This window comes from Cololabis saira, chromosome 11 (genome assembly GCF_033807715.1).
Source record: "Cololabis saira isolate AMF1-May2022 chromosome 11, fColSai1.1, whole genome shotgun sequence".
Classification (NCBI taxonomy): domain Eukaryota; kingdom Metazoa; phylum Chordata; class Actinopteri; order Beloniformes; family Belonidae; genus Cololabis; species Cololabis saira.
The window spans coordinates 20619681-20644910 of NC_084597.1; the positions used below are offsets into that span (position 1 = coordinate 20619681).

The window sequence follows — 25230 nt, forward strand, 5'->3', positions numbered from 1 at the left end:
AACCTCAGAAGGCGATTATAATCAACCCAGCACCTGACTGTCATTTTAAACGCCGCTTGGCTTCGGTATTGGAGGCACCGTGCTCCACTGGGATAATGTGACAAAACCAATTCATTAAATTAGCTCATCGGCAATGATTATGCTCTATCTGTTCCCTGCAGTACTGCATCATCCAACTGCACAAAGACAGAGAAAAAGTGGGAAAGAGGAGTTCCTAGCTTGTTCTGGAAAGATAATGAGAGCTGCACGAAAACAGGACACACACAAAATCCTCCAAGTAGCCTGAAGCTCAAACAGGGAAGAAAATTGTCAAAATATGCAAAGCTGTATTAACAGCTATAGAAGGAGGTTAATTGAGGGCTTGGGAAGTTTTGGCAGCCTGAACACGTTTTCTTTCCTACAGTTCCGGACAAACAAACATACAACTGTGTTAAAGGACAAATAAAGATACCATGTGCTTTTAACATGACCGTTTGCTTCAGCATATCAAATACATTTTATCTTTGCAAACTATCAAGTAGTAGATGGTTAATTTCCCTGAACAACAATTAAAAATTAAAAAATAAAAATAACGAGAATGAGAATAAAAATGAGAACGAGAACAATTCCTACAGATACAATAGGGCCTTCGCACTGTCAGTGCTTGGGCCCTAATAATAATCATTTAATTGATTATTCTTTTAGTAACAATAGTGGTCCTTATCATCACCGGTACTGCTACTAGCACTCTCGCTACACCAGGCCGTCACAAGACCCCCGGAGCAGCAGCTATGGCAGATCCAACCAGGGGAAGGTACCAGGAAAGGACAAGCGGCCACCAGGGCCCTTCTCCCCCCACAGGCACCAAGAAGAATCCCTGGGTTTCGCCAGTATACGGGTAAAAATGTCTATGAACCCCTTGCAGCCCGGTTGACCTTGCCCCCTTATTTTTTACCTCAATCTTCCATCTGTTTTTTATGTTCGCTCAGATTCATAGTTGCTTACTGACAGAATTACAAATTCTGGCATTCACTGTTACAATGTATTGTTTGGCTTCTTATTACTTGCCTTTTCCTGACTTCCGAAGCCATGTGTAGAAAATGGAATGGACATTCCCAAGCCCTAAAGTCATTGATTTGTATTTGTTCTGAATTTAAACTGCAAGAATATACTGTACATTTAACACATCAGTCAACTGAAGTCAATTTGATGTTATTACTGGGTTGGTAAAATGCAAGCTGGGAAAAACTCACCTTGTGGCTTGGAGTCATGGAGGAGCTTCCGATCTGCAGAGAGACAAAAATGAGTTTGATGGTTTGCGTATTACATGTTCAAAGTGTTTGTTGATTTAGTAATTTCTAGTGTTTGCATCCATGCGTGCACGCACACTGCATCTGCTTGCAAAGTCGAGGTGGTGAATAATGAAGATGGATGAGGATGTTGTTAATGAGCGTGATTACAAAAAACATCATTATCTAGTCCTCGTTGCCAAAATATTATGAACAGCCCATCTGAAATGACATTACATAATATTTCTGAACACAGTTGGACAGTAATGATGCTGGTGTGGATGTATTTTCTTAGACTTTCTTTACAAGCGAGGAGGGGAATTGATGGCACCTACTCTGAGTGCAGAAGCCGCCCGTGCAGTTGTGTGCAGCCACCGCCACCCCATCACACAGCCGGCCTCCGTGTTTGGGCTCCGGAGAGGTACACTCTCTGCTGCGCTGCCTCTCGCAGTCTGGACTGCACAGCGACCACTCGCTCCATTCCCCCCAACCGCCATCAACTGAGGGTTCAAATACAAACGCAAATCTTCTCATTTGCATTAATGACGGACAGACTTACCAAGAGACGTGTGGCTTTGGGACTTGATGGAAAACATTTTCAGAGTAACAGTGGGACTGCTCGCAATATTTTCTTCCTCATTCTACCAAAATGTTATGCAGTATGTGACAAAGTCCCTGGTTATCAAGACTTCTTTCCGCTTTGTTTTTTTTCCTGCTAATCAAATTAAGGAGAAAAAATCTTTCAAAAGGAGGCAGTAGGCAATGAGCATAATGTATGAAAGAGTGCCCTGCTTTCCCCTGATAACTTTTTATTTTATTTTATTTAGACTGATGAATTTTTTACACTATCATAAATTTAAGTTTCTCTTAACAGGAATTTTGATAACTAACTTCTTCTAAAGAGTGTTTGCCACTGCTGTTTGTTTCTTTCACTTGAGTCCCTTTTATTGTTAGCCAGTCTCTTCATTTTCAAGAGATTTTGTCTTAATTTGTTGTTTTATATGGTCTAGTGCTTTGGATTTCAGATGTAAGCCATCATCACCAGTGCAGACGTATGATGCATTCATACTGAGCTAAATAGACTTTTTCTGAGGTTTCAGAGCCTGATTCATTTTTGATGATCTCTGAAAACGTCAACCGCACCTGAAGTTGAAAGTTCCCTTTTTATGAATAGTTTTGTGAAAAGCGACAGGTTTAATGGTAAGCTGTGTGTTTGCTGCACCGTCTCTGCTCCACCCACAGTTTCAAATGATTTTTCCAGTGTAGAAGGGCAAAATACATTATTCCGGGATGCAAAGTTAAAGAAGCTGCAGCATTGATGGGCTTATTATTTTACTGAATTTACACTGATCAGCACAGACATTAAATCCATGGCACTGTGTGGGCCTTCGCTCTGCAGCCCCACCGGGAGTGTCTTGTGGTGACTGATACCGTTGGATGTTGACAGTCAATCATTGGGGGTCTTGTGGGTTGAGGGGTGGGGCCTCTATAGATTGTACTTGTTCCAGAGTGTCACGTGGGTGCTTGATCGGATTGGGATCTGGGGGGGTTTTCGACAGCCAAAGCCTTTGGCTTTTTGCCGTGTTGCTTGATCTGCTGCAGAGCTTCGTCAGCAGCTATGTTTTGGCGGGGCTTTGTGTAGACGCAGCAAAACATTGAATTGCAATAAGGAGATCAGTGTTATGTCCTACACCTTTTTATGGTTTCAGTTTGGTCTTCAGGCCTTATGGTGTTTTTGGTTTTTAATAATATAAAAAATGTATTTGCCTGATTTGGAGTCAGAATTCCTACGAACCCATCTGGTGCTAGGGTTAGCCAACGAGAAAAACAAAAAAAAAGTCCTACGGATACAATAGGGCCTTCGCACTGTCAGTGCTCGGGCCCTAATAATCGCACGATGTGCATTAGATGTGCAGACTGCATGTCACCACGTTGTCTTATTTGTTCAACTTCATGGACGAAAAACACATTTTACAACCCATGTAAAAATGACTAACAAAAATGAACAGGTTTGATCATGGAGGCGAGGCCTCAAACAAGATGTTCACTAACACAGAGGAGGCCAAGCCGTTGCTGTTACCTGGACATACTGTGTTGCACGTGTTCTTCTGCACCGACATGCCCTCACAGAAGGCTCCTCCGTTCAGAGGAGCTGGATTTGTGCAGGTGCGAGAACGTTTTTGAACACCTCGACCACAGCGCACGTTGCAGGGGGACCAGTCTGTCCATGACGACCAGCCTCCGTTCACTGCATGTGCCACAGTATGAGAGGAAACAAAAAAAGAAAAAAAAGAGGAGAGGCATGAACGAATACAAGAACATTAACTGGACTGCGCTGCGTGGTCAACACCACAGTTCCTGTCACATAAAACACCACCAGGGTGACTGCAGCACCGGTTTTACTCAGAGGTTTCCTGAAGTATTTCAGGACGACTGACTAATCTTCTCAATTTGCCATCACAAAAGAAAAACTATTGTTCCATTCCTATACATCTCTCTGAGGCTATTGGCAATATCAGGCCTGTCAGAGACTTCAGCGGCATTATGGAAATTAATGATTGATGTTGCCTCAGCAACAGGGAACCAGAAAGAAGCAGATGTATTCCTTCAGCAGCTAATTGCGCTCTCTGAATAAATAAAAACATGACAAGAGGTCAGTGAAATGAGCACAGCAGCACTCCAGTTAAGGAGTCCCTTTGTTGAATTGAAATGGTGGGAGTATGACATTATAATTTCACTCTCTCGAGGCCAATAAAAATGCTGTAAACATCGTTCGCTGGCCTCCAGCCACATCAAGTGTTTTATATAATGCATTTTGGTGCCGGCAGATAAAAGCCAGAGTGCGTCACTGACCACATTGTGGCTTTTCCATCATTAATAACAGCGTTCTTGTAAATATTGTACCTGTCTCCTTGTTTAACACAGACGCGCGTCGGCCCATTACCTGCTCATTAGACTCAAGAGTGAAAAAGGACCATCCGCCTGTGCTCTGTATATTCATTGCTTTGGGAAATTCTCTGGAGTTAGCAGCATTTGTTTGGAGGAAATCCCAGCTTTGATCATGTGCATTGGATGGCTCCTGAACCATCATGACCTTCTAGCAGAAAGAAACCCTCCATGCAGCATCTGAGAATGACAAAAACCTGCACTGTGGTGTCTCACCGTAAACCACCACCATTGCTGTGGTGCTGCGTCTCTTAGCCACGATGTTGCTGGCGACGCAGGTGTAGTTCCCAGAGTCCGAGAGGCGGGCTTCAGAGATGATCAGACTATGGTCGCCTTTTTTATCAATGACGCCATCGTCGCCAAAGCTTAGAGGCTCCTCATTTTTCAGCCACACCACCTAAAAAAAAACCGTATGAAGAGAAGAGGAGTGAGACATTAACGTGTACGTGACCCAATGAGGTGTGCACAGCAAAGGCGTGTCTCATGGAATGCAGCTTGTGTGCTGGTGAAGAAAACCCCAACTTCTCAGCCATGAATCAGTTTCTAATCTAAAGTTGTACCACACGGCTGAGGCCTCTGGCACTTCGTTTTGGGTCAGAGCTAAAATGAAACGAGCTATTACTGCAAATGACGTTCACCACATGGTTGCGGTCAACGCTGAATCACAAGAAAAAAAAACAGACACTCAAATTTAAATCCGTATGTCCAAATAATGAACAAACTTCCAAGATTTGGGTCAAGCTCTGGTAGTTTAATACTTTGAAGTAATTGTATATTGCCTAGCTTTAAGTTCCACACGGTGATAAACCAAACTAAATCTCTTGCAAGCATTTATAACTGCAACAGGTGGAATAATACTTAGCAGTTCACTGGGTAGTCTGCTGAAACTAATGCACCGCATGGACAAATCCAACATTTGAAGATTACAACATTCAGGAAAGTTAAATCAAGAAGAAGGAAACAATTTGTGAAGATGGGAGAAAATCAGTCACAATGTTTGGACATTGAGTGTGGAGTCCCCCAGGGGTCAGTGTTGGGTCCTAAACTGTTTATCATCTATATCAATGACATATGTAAAGTATCACAAATACTGAAATTCATACTATTTGCCGATGACACAAACATATTTTGAAAGAAAGAAAGAAAGGGCTTTCGCTTTCGCACTGTAAGTGCTCGGGCCCTAATAAAAAAAAAATCTAATCAAATCAAAAAAGCTACTTCAAGATTCAAGATACTCATTTTATTGGTGGTATCTTTGTTCATATAAATAGAACAGCTAAAATAATAAAATACAGGATTTAAGTAAGATCGATCCAGTTGTGAGGGGGAACTTTCCAAATGAGAAAAAAAGGTATATGAGCTACTGAGAGGGAGTAATGCAGCAGGTAGGTCACATCCACCACTGTTACCAATTAATTGGCCGTGCACTAGTGAAGGTAATAAGGAATTACAAAATAAAAGACGCTCTGTTGATGCTCCTTTTCTTGCATGACTGCCTCTGTAAATTGCTGTTAATGTGCCACTAGCACGAGCTGTTCATCGAAGGGGACGAGCTGGAGCGCAAGGCATGGGCTGTGATTTATAGCTGTGTATTTGAGGATTAAAACTCCGCCCTGCTGGGAGTTTCATGTTTTTGTGCACAAGGCTGAGCTCCAGTGTGTGAGAGAGCGCATGTGTTTGGGGGGGAAGAGAGTCCAGGGGAATTTGAAAGCAGCCAACAAACCAAGAGATTGCTTTGCTCTTTCGAAACCTTGGATGAAAAACCCAACTGAGCAATCAATACATCAGGGGTCATTTTGTCACAAGTGGATACGGTTTTTTTTGCTCTTTTTGATGACCCAAGAAGTCTTTCATCATGGTTTAATGTAGTTTTTTTTTCCTTTTCAACAGTTGGTTCCACAGTTTTCCAGACAAAGCAAACACGAGGGGATTAAGTTGGTCCTTCTGTCGGTCCTTCGTTTAATAATTTCCCTCTTTCAGTATTTTATCATTCCAGTATTCTCCGAAGCAGTTGACTTTACTAAATTATGGAACGAGTCAGTTTAAGGCTTAAAGGGGACCTATTATTGCATCTAATACCTATTTTAAACAGGCCTCGAATGTCTTAAAAGCAAGCTTTTGATTGTTTTTGCTAAATAAATTAGAAATTCAGCCTCTGAGACATGTCTTTATCTTCCCATTCTCTAACCTCATTCTCTATGAGGGATTCTGACTGGACGGGGAGGCTATGATAATGAGGCGCTGTGCTGATTGGCTGCCTGAATGACGCGATACACTGATACGAAAAAATGGCGGAAGCTCCGGCCGGCGGAGTTAGTTGTGAGCGTGGTTTCACGAATCGGAGGCCAACCGATGTAAATCGCTCCTGTCATTACGTAACGAAAGGGAGCAGAATCTGAATGGCTCGTAGAAGCCACATCACACTGGATGGCTTTACAGACACAGCATAATTTGGTTGCTTTCCTCCTTTTCTGAGTTGGCAGGCTGAGTGGGACCACTTTATATATGTTAAAACAAGAGAAAACGTGTTTTTCATAATAGGTCCCCTTTAAATAGAAGAAATTCCTTGCAAAGTTATTAAGAATACTCCTAAATTTGCCTACATGGCGTTGGTTTGTCAAGCGGCAGCAGTACAATGACCCTGAGCCTCAGGAGTGGTCCACACAGGGGCAAGACCTTAACCCTTCGAGATGCTGTGGCACGACGTCTTAATTAGTCATCCGCATCAGATATTCTACAAACGTCTCTGAACTGAAGCAGTTCAGAAAAGCGGAACAATCCAAAACTCCTCCTAAATGTTCTGCAGGTCTGGGCCAGACTCTACTTGAAGTCAATGGCACCAAAGTAAGTTTGAGCAACAGCATGTGTTTGCTCTCTGTTTTAACCAGCTCTGTGAATGTGTGTGGGTTTATCCAGCAGGGACACGAGAAATTCAAATAGTTTGTGTTATCAGCTTAACATTGTGTTGATTATTTTGACTTGGATCGTGAAATAAATAAATAAATAAACAATTATAGATCACATTTTGTGGCAAATTAGTGCAGTAAGCCAGTAAATTTCAGAGGGCCCACATACATTTCTTGCCTCTGTACATCACATACAAATCTATTTAAACAGCAAACAGTAAAGCATCTGTTCCTTTAACAAAGCTTATATCATTTTTTGCAGCATTTGGACAATATTCAACCATGAAGGCCGTTTTAATCACAACAAGTCACACAGTCTGTAGTTGAGCTGATAATGAAGTGAAAGTGTCGTTTGGACCATCTGGCCATAAGTCTGTCTAATAGTGCACAAGCAAGATTCGGGCATCACCTTGACTCTTGTGTTGCCTTCTTTTCATTAGTGCTCATTTTAATATGATGTGAGAAAAGGTCATAATAAATTAAAGAGGGATGGAGCTTCTGCCTCGTAAATCAATTACAAGGAATTTTGTGTATATACTAAGTCAAGCTCAGTGTGGTAAAACACTCGGCTGTTTATGAATTCATTCAAACTCTTATTTACCAAAATATTGTATTAGGGAGGAAAACAATTACAGTAAATTTATAAAACAAATTAATAACTATTTGCCTACATTTCCTCACATTACTGAATAATAAAATGAGTTGCAACTTAACCTTAAACCTTCTGCTCTTGTATTCAGATAAGATGCACATTCATAGTAAATTGAACTCGGCAGGTACCACGATTTGACCATTAAGGCTAATATTTCAATTTTTAGTGACTAATATGTCACCTCAGGAAATAACACTGCAAAGCTGCTTTTAATGCCTTAAGCAAAAACTCAGTGGGCCCCACTGTTCTACATAAAACATTTTACTTATTTAGTTTTTGCACCGGATAATCTAATTTCTGTCAGAAGGAAGTAAAACTAATGAGATGGACAACCATGTCGATGCCATCAATAGAGCAGTATTTTTTCATTAATCAGTTTTTTTTAACTAATATACAGACATATTTTTTTCACAGTTACACCACATGCATTCTACAAATATAGTTGAACGTCCCAGCTGTGCATTAAATTAGTTTTCTAGCTCCACTTTTTAACTCCGTTCATGCTTTAAAAAGGAAAAGTTGCAAAGAAAATGAATACACACTAAGACATGATGCATTTATAGCATCATTTATTGCCTTGAGATAAGACGAAAGTTGTGAGATGAAAAACAACATTTAAAAACAGAACAATACCGCGTTGTGTTATATCATGGCTGTAAAACTGTCCATGCCGAATATTGCTATGAAAAACCGCGCAAGTTTATGTCTGAAATTAGGGTAATTGAAATGACTGAAATCTTTTTACAAGCTGAGTGAGCTTTTAAAGTTTTATGACTTTTTATTACTCAGACACAGACGGTCGGATGGTCACAAAGGAGAAGAGAACATTTATTTAAAGTGCATTCCAGATTTGATTTGACCCTCTGCAGCAAAGGAAGACTTCTGTTAACAGAGACGTCTCACTGAAACACTCAACCAATACTGACAACTTGGTTCTTAACACCAAGCCATAACTGAGCTGGATGGAGGCTGGTCAGAGTTTTTGATGCTCCGTCTTCCACTCTGAGGTTATTGTGTAATTGTGAGGTTGGTGTATTTTCACAGATGCAATCAATGCTTACAGTCCTGCTGGTTCGTACTCTCTTACACATAAAGCTTCCCTCTGCATGTCCACCTTCTTCTGCAACTCTTTTATATTTCATTTTAAAACTCTGCCTCTGGCCCTCAAAGCTTTGATCAGCAGCTCCCATTAGAAGCATACTGTATATGCCAATATGACACCCGCAGACAAACTGGAAGCTGATAAAACGATTCCATCTTGTAAAAGTCTTCCTGAAGGTACAGAACACGTACTGCATATGAAGACATACATGCACTCAGTTCATACTGCTACTTGGGCTACTTCTTTCATTTTCTGGAATAGTGCTTTACATGCATTTCAGGTTGTAACTGCTGCACGACAATTACAAACGAGAGATTCACCGCAGTACTCAAGATCACTGATCCTTCATTCGTTCTTTAGCTTGCTCAGCCACAGCTCCGTCTTCCTGCCGCTGGTTGATATGAGACTTTAATGGCTTGTTTACAAAAAGTAATCATTTCTGTATTTTGAAAGTTACTGAGGTTCTTGGGATTACTTACACTTAATTGTTTTAATTCTCAAAACTACTACATTGTGTACTTTTACTCCTTTACCTTTATGAAGGAAATGCAGGATACATTTTGATAGGAAGGACGTTTTCCAGAAACTAGGATATTTTAAAGGAGGCATATTCTGATGACCAAAACCTACCTAAAATAATTTATACATTTACATTTATGGCCCCCCAATAATGGTAAAGTGGTGCCTGCGATCCTCCTCATACTGATGCCAGGTATCCTGAGAGGATGGGCAATGAAGTTTATTTTATTCGGTTTCCTAAATCCAAACAAAACACTTAAATGTCTGCTTTGGATTAAGAAGTGAACTTAATGTCCAGATTATCAATGAGGATGTGTCCTTTTGCAACACAGACTTTGTCTTGTATAAGTTCAGCTCACTGGCTCTAGCTTAAGCTAATGATAAATGCCACTGGCACTGCGAGCTTACCTCAGATAACAAAGCGACCACGCACCAGATGCAGTTATAAACTCTAGATCAAGTGATGGTTAATAGTACTGTATATCTAAAACTATGCAGTACTCCAACTTCACATCTACTGTATGAGTCATCATGGTATATTTAACTCCTTTTTGACTACTCCTCAACAAAAACTGGTCTTTTGATGGACAAAATGTATCTAAAACCTCTTGGAAAAAGGTTTTCACACAGGTCGCTACCATAAAACTAAACAATGCAGATAGATTTAGTTAACAACATTAACTAAGGGGAGCAGGACTTACTGAGAGGTCAGTAGTAAATCTGTTCTCATGCAACTTCATGTACGTAATCTGGGAGTTTGGTCTTTTGTCCCTGTCTGCACACCCAAGAGGTTCATGAATCTTATGCTGTATGGTGCCTGTTCAATTTTTCCTCCTTACTCTATCTACTGCGAGTGGGTACTATGCTACGGCAGGAAAATCTACCTCATTAATCTCCTCTTGTCTTGTTTGATTCCTAAGTTTAAGGCTGAGCTCTAGGTCTGTAGTTTCTGTGTACCGTCTCTCCTTCCTGACTCATGCATTGACTCTTCCTGCCAGTCTTCATTCAGCTCTGACTGTTTCCCTTCCTGCTGGCCGAGCTCTCTGCCGACCAATCAACCAAGCAAACTTTCCAGGATTCTGCTTATGCCCGAGCTCTGGCTTCACTGTGTGGAATCCGAGCTTGGACGGCTGGTCGTCAGCTTCACTTAGCTAATTTACCGCTCTTAGCTCATTCACCGCTCTTCCTCAAGAGCTTCACAGTTCGCCTAAAAAAAAAACATTTTGGCAAACTTTCTACCTCCCTCTTCTCTTTATTCCTCTAAAACATTTACATGTTTACATAAACTGATACCTAATTGTTTTCCAAAACCCAACTGGAGGAGCAAGATGGTGATCTTGCAAAGATCACCAAAAATTTAAACAATTTCAAGTATTAATTTGTTTATTTTTACATAACTTTAGCTTCCAGATCATAAAAGCCATGAAAACAGGAAGTTACCAGAGATGCAGGATTTGAACCGAGCACTTACAAGTGGATTGGCCCCCATTTCCTCTATAGTCTCCAGGACACACACGGTTTCCGAAAAGAAATTCAAATGTTGATTCATCTGCCCACGGAACAGTTTTTCCATTTGCCTCAGACCATTTGAAATTAGCTTTGGTCCACAGAAGACAGCAGTGTTTCTGGCTCGTGTTTACATTTGGCTTCTTCTTCGCACAATGGAGTCGTAAGATGCATTTGAGGATTGCGCAGCGAGCTGTGTTCACAGACAGAGATCTTTGGAAGTGTTCTTGAGTCCATGTGGTGACTTTCAGCAAAGAATCACCTCCAGCCTTGCCCTGCAGATAGAGATTCCTCCTCATTCTCTCTGATCTTTTGATGATGTACATTGTAGATTGTGGGATCTTTGCAATTTCCCATTGGGGGGGTCATTTTCTTGAAATTGTTCCATAACCTTTTGATGAGGATTGTTGAACCTCTGCCCATCTTTACATCTGAGAGGCTCAGCGTCTCCTTTTATAACCAGTCGTGTTACTAAACTGTAGCCAGTTGAAATATATCGTTGTCAAATTCTCCTCTAGTTGTTTCTGATTTGTTCCGATTACTTTTCAAGCCTTTCATTTCCCCTCTACTGCCATATAATTCAAGATACGCTCATACTTTCACATTTTTAACACCTGATATGTTGTTTATATGCTATGAGGAAGAAAACATGGGTTTATAAGATTTTCAAATCATTGTGTTGTGTTTTTATTTACATTTTACACAACTTCCAAACTTTTGTTTGGCACCGGGTTTGTATTTTTAGGTCTGTAAATTTCAAATTCAAAAATACTTCACTAAACCCTGCAGGGGAAATTAATGAATTCAAATTAAAAAGGCATTAGAGATGAGTGAGGACAAAATAAAGTGGGGGGGGGGGGGCAAAGACAAGAGAAGCAGAAATATGAAGCTTAATTAAACCATTCAACATGAGTTGCTGTCCTTTTCAGTTTAACCGACCACGTAATTGTCCCTCTAATCTCTCTGTGATCAATGAATGCGCCATGCTTTAATTTTCTCTTGTGAATTTTGGTTCTTTTAGGGACCCGTCTCTGGGAATTGGTACACTAACGCAAATATGTACCATGGCTTCCCTGTCTCATGTTTTTGCTTTGATTTAACCATCTCATTCTGCTCCATCTTTTATTCTTTTTCAGTGTTCGCTCCAGGACATGCATAATCCCGGAGTGCGATATGCGAGCTGTGTTGGGCTCGGAGCCTCCCCTTTGGGCTGGGAGCGATAGAGAGATGCACATGCTGATGAGAAGGCAGGGACACGACAGACTCAAATGAGCCTGATAAGCCAGTGCCTGGGGAAGAACAGACACGGATTTGCTTAATTGGCAAATTTGTTCCACTTAGATAGCAGCAGCTAGTTTTTTGAACAACACCGTAACCCAGAAGACCGGGCCTGGGGGGGTGGAGGTTGCAGTCTGTTTGGGATGATGTCAAGGTCACCACAACGACCATTAAACTGCATTTAAATTAAACTGAAACCAGATCTCCGCTGTCCCTCACAGCTTCCCCAGTGACTCTTTTCTCCCCAACTTTCAGGAAAAGGAGAGGCAGCAAATTAAATGAAGTCGAAAGCAGCATCAAATGGTCAGCGGGGGGTCCCATGAACCCAACAGGAGAGTTGTGTATTTCTGACAGCCTCAAGCTGTTTGAGGATGTTGAAATGAGAGCGCTGGTATGCCTGGAGCAGTGCAGAAAAGGTATCTTAAACTTAACGCATCATTTCAGTGCCTCCTTGGACTGGGTCTAAACATTCAATTATTCTGAGAGTAGATGTAATGACCTACATTTCCAATCATTTAAATGGGAATTGAAAGTAATATGAAGACAATTACAAAACACTATGCCAAGTTTTGTTCCATCTGATTCAATTAAGGTTGAGTTCCATTGTAGCTAAAGTCTCACTTTTTCCATGTGACCGCACACCCATATGGAACAACCCAGATATCCTGAAAAATTATGGTAAACTTTGCTCAATGGAGAGACCAAGGAATACAGTATCTGCAGCATGTAATCATAGGTGGACAGTTTGTACCTTTTAATACACTTATGGCGCTTTTGCACTAGTACCCTCCTCAGCTCGCTTCTACCCGCCACGGCCCCGTCTTGCGCTTTTGCACTAGGGGCTGAGGCGGGTAGAGCCGCTCCAAGCAGATACTTTTTCTGTAACCATTCTGTCGAGGTTCTTTGCGGGCTGAGCCGGGACTATTTCTGACGTCACCACCCTCCGCGCCTCTGATTGGTCGGGGGGCGGGGCCGTCAGACATTTGAATCAGGAAGCGGGAGTCAGCGCGAGAGCGACTCGCGATTTTATTATAAAGCGCAAACGTCTGTTTGGTGATCCAACTCTGAGGTGCAGATGTTCATAAACCTGGTAGCGGTTGAGAGAATTAAAAAAGGGATGTAGACGGGCTGTTTTACTCTCAGCCGCTCGAAGTTCCAGCTGATTTCTCATCAGCGCCGACACAAACAAAGCGGTTGCGCAATCGAGTACGTCACAGCAGCTTCACCCCAACCCCCCCACTTCTCACCTGGCTGTGGAAAAACAAACGGGGACAAAACGGGTGGAGCCGCGCCGCGCCGAGCTGAGGAGGTACTAGTGCAAAAGCGCCATTACTGTTCAATATGGAATTAGCAGTGATACATTTTTAGAATACCAACAACTTAAGGCCATAATAAATAAAAAACTATAAACTTAACCAATTGGACCTACGACTTCCCGCCAGGATAATAGAATTATTGAACCTAAGCACTCTAAAGTTGTCATCAAAACTTTACAGGTTAGTGTCCAAAATAGATAAGTCTCTCTTCCGATTCAAAATGGGAGGCGGATCTCTCTCTTAACAACGACCAGATCTCTTGGTCACAAATATGTTTAAATACTTTCACTATGACCCCCCCCCCCACTATAGATACACTTCAGGTAGAGCTTTGACAGGATTATCTAACACACACACACACGCACGCACGCACGCACTCTCTCACACACACACACCACACACACACACACACACACACACACACACACACACACACACACACACGCACACACACACACACACACACACACGCACACACACACACAGTAGTTTTTGGGGTTAATTAATCGCGGTAGCTTAGCTCAGATTGTGATTGGATCTTGAGATTTGGGACGATTGCTGCTCGTGTTTTAGTCGGTTCCGTGTCGGTTTCGTCTTTCATTTGTGGTTTTTGTTGCAGATTTCCAGTGCTTGACGTGTGCCTCCATGTGTTCTTGCTTCCTGGTTTAGCAGCGGATGTCAACCCCCACCCCCAAAAAAACCCACTGGGTTTGTATGCGTATATATATTTATATGTATATTAAATATAGTAACAATGCACATATACATATATATATATATATATATATATATATATATATATATATATATATACACACCTGCCTTAGGTTTTTACCAGCTTGGTATTAACCATTAATATGTGTGCAGACAAGGTAAAAAAAAAAAGAAAAAAGGTTGAGCTCCATAACAAGCTCCCTCCTCCTTTCATTCCTCCCTGCCTGCTCTCAACCCACCTTCCTAGTGTCACATATGGCCTTTTCTCAGAGCAACAATGCCTTTCATGAAGTCATATTAAACAAACGACTCCGCCAAATCTGACAGCAGTATATTCTGGGGGCGGGGATGTTGAAACCCTTGTCATGTCCTCGGTTTATCTCTATGGACGTGTTATGTTTATCAGTGAATAATTACAATTTAAGCACTTCAAATGACGAGTGATAGGAGGCTTGATGATTAATTATATTTGGTATGTGATACTTGGCTAGTTAATGCAGGGATAATGATTGCAAAATATTCTTTACTAAAGTTACTGAAGGGTTGGCTGTCTCAGTGGATGGATTTAATGGTAGGTCTGTTGATTTGAGCTGCTAGAGCTGCTCGAGATGGAAATATTTAAGCAGCAGTGCAGGTAGAAACATTGGTTTTATGTTCAAAACATCAGTCATGCTTGGAATCGTAGCCCTGCATCTCTGGGAATTCTGTCTTGGACCCTATTAAATCTCCAAGAGCCACAATTCCACTTCAGTGCAGATGCCAGCGAGGAAGTGGGAAAAGCTGCAGTTCCTCAACTGACCACTGGAGGTAGAAGTGAGTCAATCCCAGTTTAAACGCAGCCTTCGAGAGAGCGACACAAAGAATTAGGGCTGGGAAAAATGCCAAGATTTCACTTTCAAATATATTTTTCCTTCTAACAATTATCATCACAACAGGGTCAAGATGAAGCCATTTTGTGCTGCATTCTAGTTTTCTTATGTAGTACGTCATTGCCAAGACACTAAAACAGGGAGGAGTCTTGCAATAGGTAAATAATGTTGCCTCATGTGATTAAAAACAAGCACGAAGCGTGAAATTACTTCCTAGAAAAAGTATATTATTGATTTATTTGGGGTTTTTATTGGGTGCTGAACTGTCCTGCCTGCAGTACAGACTTTTCATCAACTGAAATCATCGGGTGCGTTGAGAAACGAAAAAAAAATAGGTCAAAGAAGATACCGAATGTTGAGCAACTCAGTTCTTATACCAGAAGTGAATGGAACAGTGGTGACACGCCCACCAGTCAAAGTTAGCTGTGACTACCGGCTCCTTTACCGTGGATCGGCTGAAGCTGAGCTCCCACTGGACGTTTACAGTGATATATCCTGTTTCAGAAGTTGCTTCAGTGAAATTCTTTCTGCATTTAGCTAATGCTAGGTCAGTACAAACTGCTGAAGGCGTCACTAAGCTTGGTAGATTAACAGTTACTGAAGAAGTAATAATGGTGAGCCGTTGGCTGAATCCACTATCAATCAAAAGACTATGACTCATGTTAGAGCCGCCAGGGTCTGGTCCAGGAACTGCAGGTTTCGTTACTTCTGGGTCAACTTCAATACAAAGGTTAGATGGCCAGCACTCGATTACAGCTCGCCCACTTTCAAGGTACATGCAAATACAGCATGATATGAGGCCGGGTGGAGATAAATATGGGTAACCAGATACCCGTCCACTGATCCGGCTCTGCGATGTCACCGGTCATGGTACAGATGAACAGCTGAATGAATGTGAATAGCATATGATATTTTATGAGATTTGTAATAATTTGATTCTTCTTTTTTTTTTTTAATTTTGGGGAATATGGGTGGTTAAATATGATTACACGTGGCAGGCATTTGTACATTTTTTTTTCTAATCAGTGCCAATAATGTAATAACTTCAACGTTACTGTAAAAAGAACGTGACAACTGCTCCGTCTGTGACAACAGGATCCAGCTGAAACTCTTGTCACCAATAAACTGAAGCAGATTTAAGCTGTTTTACTATGATCAATTCTCTGTGGTCTGACTCAGAGTGTGCACAGATTATTGCTTCTATCACTGCTGGGACAGATAATACAGCATTCTCTGCTTTTCATTAGCATCCTGCACAGCAGCCCAGTAAACTCCCGCATGGCTTAGCTACAAGATGCGGATAAACTTCTTTCCTCTTTCCCTGTTAGTGCTGCCTCTGAAAACATGAAAAGAGAGGCGACGTAAGGGGATTTCAAGCCATAAAGTCGGCCTGGTTTATGTGTTAAAACAGCACGCGTAGTTGGAACTCATTTCATTTGCATCCTGTCAACTGACCAAATATTAAACGTTGGCATTTCTTCAAGATCCCAAGTCTTAAGCTGCGCCAGGATCTTGCCGCAGTCTGAAGGAGTATGGAAACTTCAAATAAATGTCATGACCAAAATAAACATGCCTCAGAATACAAACAGAGTTTAACAAATCACGTTGCATCGTGACCTCAATTCCTTAAAAATTCCAACTGGAGCTGAGCCACGGCTCCACTCAGAGCCAGATTTCACAGTGGTGGCTACAGAAAAGTCTTTAACCTCTCAGTAAAGCCTAAAGGCATAAAAACAGAAAAATACATTAAGATTTTTGGATGGTACATATACCGTATATATATTTTTTCATAATTAAGTGAAAGTCATACTCAGGTTAGCTTGATGTCTCGCTGCATAATTTACTATTTACTAAGAGTCACCGACTTTATCTGATGGCTGTAATGCACTGGGAAAGCTCACGGTGCACCTCCATTTGTTTGAGCTGACTGATTTGTCACGCACACATAGATACACAAAACGCACAAAAACAGTTTTATATAAGCACAATGTTCAAACCTTTAGACTATTTAAGCCCCAACCTGTTTTCTCCTTCAGTCCATTAATGCAACAATGAAGAAAGCAAAAAAAATAACAAGCAGAATACTGATATGCACATGCTCAATTTGAGCTCTTTTTATTCATTGTGCATAATAGCACAATAATATAAATGATCGTGTTGGAGTGAATGTTACGGACATAATTCACCTTGTTTATTAAAGGGGACCTATTATGAAAAACAAGTTTTTTCTTGTTTTAACATATATAAAGTGGTCTCCCCTCACCCTGCCGACACAGAGAAGGAATTTAGCAACCGAATTCTGCAGGGTCTGTACACCCCGCCCGGAGGATCCTTCCAGTGTCATGTGACTTTTACGAGCCGTTCAGAATCTGCGCCTATGGTGACATCACCATAGGCGCAGAGGTTCGGCCTCCGCTGCTGAAACCACGCCCACAACCAACTCAGCCAGCCGGAACTCAGCCATTGTTCAGAAGCGGTGACTGTTTCCACAGCGAGGGGACAGTTAAAATGAGGTTTTGCATCGACATTTACCCTCATAAAAGGATCGGTACCCACAGTACGGACCCGGCAACTGCACACGAGTCAGCGGTAAGTGACGTTATTTTTTTATGTTATTTATACTTTTTTACAAGTATGATCTTTGCATGGGCTAAGTATTTAGCTTAGCTCTGGAGCACCGGAGCCCCGGACCGGACCGGTGAGCAGCTCCAGTGGCTCCGGTGTTCCCTAACGGAGTCTTAGGTAACAGTGGAGCTCTATTAGTAATACATTTTTCTTCTGTTTATGGTTTCAGATCTTCCAAGCACCTGAAGCTGTTCAACGACACCTTCAGAAGACGCACGGTCCTTCCTTGAGCCAGCAATAGTGCATACATGTTATTTATATACAACTTATGTTTTATTTTTTCTAACAATAAAGTTGTCATTTGTGAACATTCAGTGTTGTGATTTATTTACCGTTAACATGATTCATTTGTCTTGTAACATAAGAAATGAAATGATTAGCAATCGGAGTAAATAACTGTGGTGTACCTGTTTAGAATTCAATTAAATCTTCCTGTGTGAAGACGAGGTGACTAAAGGCTGATTTATGGTTCCGCGTCACACCAACGCAGAACGTACGGCGTAGGGTACGCGTTTAAGATCCCAGCATCCGACTATCACGTCGAGCTGCGTGATATCGGACGCTCTCTGTCCACACTGAAACCGTTAAACTCGCGGCCAGTTAGGACAGTCCAATACAATAAAAATAAAGCAATGGAATTGATTTTTTTTTCGCCGAAACTCGCTCGCATGGGACACGGTTTGTGTACGGAGCCGCTGCTCTTCAGCCAGAGAGGCTTTGTTCCCTCCCCTGCTACACATCATTCAAGCAGCCAATCAGCGCAGAGCCTCATTATCATAGCCTCCCCTCCCCTCAGAATCCAGCACAGATAATGAGGTTAGAAGCGGTAAAACTAGAGACATGGCCCAGAGGCTGAATTTCTGATTTATGTAGAAAAAACAAGCTTTAGATTGTTTTTAAGACATTCAAGGCCTGTTTAAAATATACATTAAATGCCATAATACAGTAGGTCCCCTTTAAGTGTGGTTTCACACACCGTTCATTATTAAATGCAGCATGTTGTCCTTCATGCAACTATGACGGTTCAGGGATCGTGGCCCCTTTAAATGTGGTCATGACGTTGAGCTCCATGCGGTTTTAGCTGGTGGACAGCTCCATTTTGTAGTTTCAGTGTTCTGAGGTTTTCTAATAAACAACACACGTTTTTAAATGGGAAATTGTCTCCGCGTTTTTCTGCAATTCCCATAGTGTGTAAATTCTACCTACACCCTCGAACATTAGTTGATATTTAACTTTTGCCATAAAATAAGCAGACATATATTCCAAAAATAGAAGACGTCTGTCCTGTAATTACAGTTCTTGGCTGGTTTAAAGTGACAACTACGCATGTGTATATCAATTTTTTCTACATTTGAAAATAAGAAAAACAAAGGGTAAATGCTACAGGCTTAAAGGAGACCTATTATGAAAAACACGTTTTCTCTTGCTTTAACATATATAAAGTGGTCTCCCCTCAGCCTGCCAACTCAGAGAAGGAGGAAATCAACCAAATTCTGCAGTGTCTGTACAGCCGCCCAGATGAGCCGTCCAGTGTGATGTGGCTTCTACGAGCCGTTCAGATTCTGCTCCCGTCGTTACGTAACGACGAGAGCAATTTACATAGGTTGGCCTCCGACGCGTGAAACCACGCCCACAACTAACTCTGGCCGGAACAACAACAACTCCGGAGAATAAGGACATTACTGCTGTGCGTAACGTTACGTAACATCACGTTTATACAGGAGAGCAATTCATAATCTAGTGGCTCACTACACGAGACGAAAGAGACAACAAAAAACACATTTAAATCTTAACGTACCATTCTGATACATCCTGCTGTAACCGCGGCTGCGACTCATCAACAGACTCACTTTTGTCCTGCCGTTCTGGGTCAGACTCTGGATAATAATTATAGTGTACTGCAGCCGGCTGCTCTTTGGACGTGGTCGCCATTTTTCCTCTGCGCTCAGTGCGATGCTCTGCCCAGAGCGATGCTTTGTGCCCTCCCCTGCTACGCATCATTCAGGCAGCCAATCAGCACAGTGCCTCATTATCATAGCCTCCCCGCCCACTCAGAATCCTGCATAGATAATGAGGTTAGAGACTGGGGATGCTGCAGACATGGCTCAGAGGCAGAATTTCTAATTTATTTAGCAAAAAAAATCAAAAGCTTGTTTTTAAGACATTCAAGGCCTGTTTAAAATAGGTATTAGATGCAATAATAGGTCTCCTTTAAGAATCGATCAAGTGATTCGGTCCAGAACAAATACACTGAGCTGAAACGGGATGTTTAAAATGAAACTAAGAGATTTCATCCACAGGTTATGAAAAGAGTTGGCTGGAGGCCCAGTTTCCAGGTGTCTGAACAATACTGACTCGCCTAACTGCAGTTAATCCAAAAATGTAAAAATCTGTGGTACGAACAAGTCTGGCAGCTGCTTAAAAACATGTGGTAACCTCAGTTACCACAGGTTAGCTGTTTTAGCTCGCCTATGATGCTATCTGACATGACATAACCGACTGAGCTTCACGGTTGCTTGGTTGCCTAGCAACCCAACTGTAGCCATGGTGGTGCGCAGCTGCATTCGCTAACGTTGGTCAACGTGGAATGGTGCGAGGCGAAGGTGGCTTCATGCCCGGTGCTGCAACTGGTGGAAGAGGTAGCTGGTGACAAGCGAGAGACAGGCAGTGAATGTATGTCTGCACAGCTTTAGCCATTTGCACAATAAAACATGAATAATTTAATGGATAGTATAGGTACAGTAGGTGTCCGACAAGTTCCAGTCTCGCGGTTTGAAATCTGACGACAGGACTGGCATATTATTACATACATCTCACAAACTGTGCATTTAAGTCAGTGAAAAGCTTCCCATGCTTGGCCACACACGGGCTTTGATACTGACACAACTGCCTGCTGAGCCTCTGCATGAAGACTCCCAGCATCACAGAGAAGCACAATGCAGCACTCAACAAGGCTGTCCATGAGAGCCTCATTTTTTTTATTCATGGTAAAAATTAAAATGGCAATGACAGCCACTCTTTTTCAAACACACACACACGCAGCTTCAGGGGAGTAAAGGAATGGTAGTAAAATGAATACTAGTCATCCAAATAAGTTGGAGTCATACATTCATTCACCAGAGAACACAGCAAAAAAGGAGGACTTTGCAATGCGTATGTAGATGGATGCAGAATACTCCCAGTGCATACAGTCATCACTAACCTGGACAGGGATGACTGGATAATAAACTAATACTAAGCCGGAGAGAGTAGTGCATCACTGTCTCTGATGTGCTTTAACCGAGAGAAATAAAACATTCAGTCATAAAAACTGAGCTGTATGGGACGATGGTTTCTCTCAAGGCAACATGGGAGAAAATGTTACTTGTTTGAAGTGCAAGCTGCCCTCACCTCAGCCACAGGCACTCCCTCTGGGGGACGACAGTGGAGCACAATCATGCCATTCAGAGGCACCTCAGTGCCTGGAGGGTCCTGCTCAAAGTTCTTCCTCAGGTCTAGGGAAGACAAACAGCAAGTAAGAGCAGCATTAAATGTCAGTTTGTCACATTCGTGACATTCCGGTCAAGGGTAAACGCGCATGGATGAAGAGAATAATGATCATCACACAGCAGGTTTAGAAAAGAAAAACAGGAAGGTCAGTCTGCCATCAAAGGGACACAAAGTTGCTTACAGGCAATCCGGACGGTTGCTTTGCGGCTCTTGGAGGTTCCCAGGTGGCTCCAGGCGACGCACAAACACCAGTAATCCTCCGGCCCATGAAAGTCCTCCACCTGCTGACGTGACACGTTGATCATCACTTCGCGGATCTTCAGCCCTGCAGACAAAAACAACCAGTGGTGAGGTTAGCTGTCATCACAAAAGAGGGATGAGGAGTCAAAAGGATGAAGATTTGAAGAGGGAAGATGATAAGATAATCACCCCTAAACAGGTCTCCCATTTGTCAGGAGATGGAGGAGAAACTGCTCGACAAGCCACACAACTGTGCTATGATTTATTTAACAAATATTTTGTTAAATAAATAAAGCCCTCTAAAAAACAACGATTTGAGTAATACTATGAACCCCTTTACCATTTTCATAAGATGCAGGGTAATCAGAAAACAATCACTACTCCCTGATGAATTCATCAGCAGTAGTCATATCGACGTCTATAAATCCAGGTGATGGTTTGTAATTGTTTGGCAGTCACAGGACCTGCAGTCACCGAGTTCTTTAAAAAAAAAAAAAAAATGTTATCCCCTGATTTTTTTTACATTTCATCACCCGGTTCTCCTACCTAAGTCAGTCCTGGGCATTGCTCACCCTCTGCCAACCCTGGGAGAGCCCTGCACTGAGCTCAAGTCTCTTTACTTGAGGAGTGAGCAGGCCGCATCTTTTCAGCCGACTGGTTGGGGTTTCCCTGGCCAGACGTAGCACGTGCTGTCCTAACTTTTATATGACTGCACAACACACTGGATTTTTTTGGACAGCTATTTATTCTGAATACTCCCAACTGGCACAAATTCACATGTAAACACCTCATCATCGCCGGACTCTGGAAATTTCAGTAAGGCAAACAAATGCCCCAGAATTCAAACATAAAATGTTTATTTCACCATCTGCAAACCTAAATCTCTTCATAGAGCCATGGCTCTAATTAGTTTCCTGTGAAAGCACTGGCTCGGAGGAGAAAGTATGCCAGCTTCTTATCGTTTTAAGGGAACGTGTGGAAAAACTCATTTTTATTTCTTTGAAAACATCAGAAAAACTCATAAATTGAGGTAGGAGAGAGGGATGCAAAACACAATATACAAATAATTTGCATGACAGTCAAACCATTTAAATGTTTTCAGCAAAGCTTGAATATGGTGTCACGTAGGTCATGCCTTCATATCTTCATGTTGTCTGTGATGCAGCCTCTATGGATCTAGACATGAGAGGAACAATTTCTGAGACAATTAAAGGAAATTCAAAAGCTTGGGACTCCATTTATGCCAGACTGCGCACCACAGATGATGGGCTCAAACCATTATCGTATAATAGCGGCACTTTTCCCCGTTATCTTGGAAGATTGCTGCTTTCAACAAATGATGTGATGTCAGCGTAATTCTGCAGAATTTCAGTCAAGATCATCAGGCTTTTAATGTGTGTGCGCAAAGAACAGCTAATGTTTGGTGTCTTGTGTCCAAACTCATCACTCCCCACAGATGCAATTAAGCCAGCACAGTGGGGAATGGGAGGGGTGAGAGTAACAACTACTGAGCTCAATAAATCAAATATTCCTGGGTGGTGTTTGTTGAGTGTTTGCATTCAGGAGGCACAGCCTCATTCACGTCTTTACAACTGTGTTCATGGTAGCTGGTTAGACAGGACAGGGTCTGTCATGTTTTAAATTCTGTGTTAAAACTTTGTGGTAACCACTTCTGAGATGCCGGCAAATGCAGCAAAATGTAAACTTCTGGGTCTGCGATGTCACAGTACCCTGAAGATCTGACTGGCGCTACGTCAGTGTTGACTTCAGACAACTTGCATTTCCATTGCACAAAGCAAAAATCTGAATTTGCGATAAAGGTAGCGCTGCAGGGGGTCGGTGTTTTCCTCTGGATGAAACTAAACGAGTTGATAAAGAAGGCTGGCTCTGTTCTGGAGCCTCAGGAGATGATAGTGCAAAGGACGATACTTCATAAAATGAAGATCATGGAAATCCTCAGCATCCTCTTCCAAACACGCTGATTCAGAGCGTCTTCAGTCAAAGACTTCTTCAGATACACTGTAACACGGACGCTGCAGGAGATCCTTCCTGCTCACAGCAATAAACCCCTGCAAGGACTATTTGAAGAGACTTAAATGAATAATGCAACAATTAATTTCCCTTGTAGGATAAATAAAATATTTATTTATTTTTTAAATTGTAGGTAACAGTTTATGCATGAATAACTGACAATGATTGACATTGCCTTGCAGTAGTCTTTCACAGTTTGTCGTTTACGTTCAAACTCAGACACAAGCTGACAGGTGAGGGGGCTCAACCACTGGGAGCAACTAAGGGTTATTTGTCTTGCCCAGGGATGCTGGCATGTAGATGTCAATGAGGGACATATTCCTGTAACACCTGGGAAATTGAGGATATTGGACTCCAGAAATCTGTGGCAAAAACAATCAGTGAAAATGCTGATCTGCTCAGCATGTTTATAGATCCTCAGACAATCAAAAGCCTGTTTGACTCTTTGTGAGTGAAAAGAATAGTTCAACTTTCAAAGTCATTAAGAATCTGTCTGTATTTTGAGAGAGACGCTGATTCCTTGGATTTTAAGCAAGTCATGCTCAAGAAGCACAACAAAACAACTCCCAGCAGTCGTTCAAGTCTCGTTGTAAAACCCGGCCTCCTGCGGCTTGTTGCTTAATCACATGGACCTCCACTTGAAGGAGAACTGTCTCTTCCTAGAGTTTATGCTGCAGACATAGGCAGGGATTAAATAAAAACTAATAAAGAGGAATGGAAGGTTATCTGAGGAAGCCTAATGAAGTAATGTAAAGCAGAAATTTTCTCTCAAGACACTGTAATCCTCTGCAATGACTCACTGATATTATGTACAATAAGCCCCCTTTTCCGTTTACTCCTCCTTTCCACTGCTACAAATTAAAGGCTTAATCAACACTCCTGATTAACTGGGAGTGTGGCAGATTTAACTGCGTGAAAATAAAAACACTAGATTGCACTCGAGTGAGGGGTAAATTCATCATCAAATCACAAGACATTTCTATTCTAAGTGTCAATTGGTGCTTAAATCTTTTTGTTAAATCAATCAGGAATATAATAAAAATGGAAACATCATCTAGACATGTTTCTTTCCATCATGATAATCGTCACACAGAACTTAAAAATCAGGTTAAATGCGTGACTGGTGTTTAGGCGTCAGACCTTTATAAAATGTTTTTTTCTTTATCTACATCCATCATACATTAACTTCCGCGTAGCCAAGGTCAGGTTGGGTCGATAACCTTCTCCAGGGGGATACTGAGGTGTTCCCAGGTGGTGAGTAGCGGAAAAGTGAAAATGGAGGAGCATGTGAAAGTTGTCAGTCCAGTGAATGGGGAATCTACACATATTCAAAAACGCCCCGACGGCACCATTGATAAAGTCAGGGTAGCCTACCACACAGGGCTTAATTTGTGCCGGATCCTGCCGGAACAAGATCCGGTACCTATTTGATTGGATCCTGCACCTCCTTTTATCCATATTCTCTCTGTGTTTCATTTCTCATTGAAGTTACTCATAGATCGCCTGTTTGTCTATTTCAGATGCATTTAATCATAAAAAAGAGAAGAGGGCCCTTTTCTTTCTCTGCACGCTCTCCCCAATCTCCTGCGCTGTGCGTCCCGTACTCAATGATATTTTCTTCTCCTATATGTTCATTTAGCTATAATATAATAGTTTATAAACAATGAAACAGTCACTGGTGCAATTCCACAAATACTTTAAGCCCCCCCCCCCCCCGCCGCTGCGTTGCCGCACTAGGATACGGGACTTTTTCTCTCCCTCTCGATGTT

The 25230-nt window shown here is 41.9% G+C and overlaps 1 protein-coding gene across 1 annotated transcript in view; it reads right to left on the reverse strand.

The window, feature by feature from the left end:
* Positions 1–25230, reverse strand: part of LOC133454617 (netrin receptor UNC5D-like) — a 288872-nt gene that overhangs the window by 35985 nt on the left and 227657 nt on the right. Inside the window, exons 3-8 of the mRNA XM_061733339.1 lie at positions 21372–21515; positions 21092–21195; positions 4431–4611; positions 3349–3516; positions 1604–1768; positions 1233–1265 (exon numbers count right to left, since the gene is read on the reverse strand). Coding sequence (XP_061589323.1) covers positions 1233–1265; positions 1604–1768; positions 3349–3516; positions 4431–4611; positions 21092–21195; positions 21372–21515 — 795 coding nt within the window. The remainder of the gene's footprint in view (positions 1–1232; positions 1266–1603; positions 1769–3348; positions 3517–4430; positions 4612–21091; positions 21196–21371; positions 21516–25230) is intronic.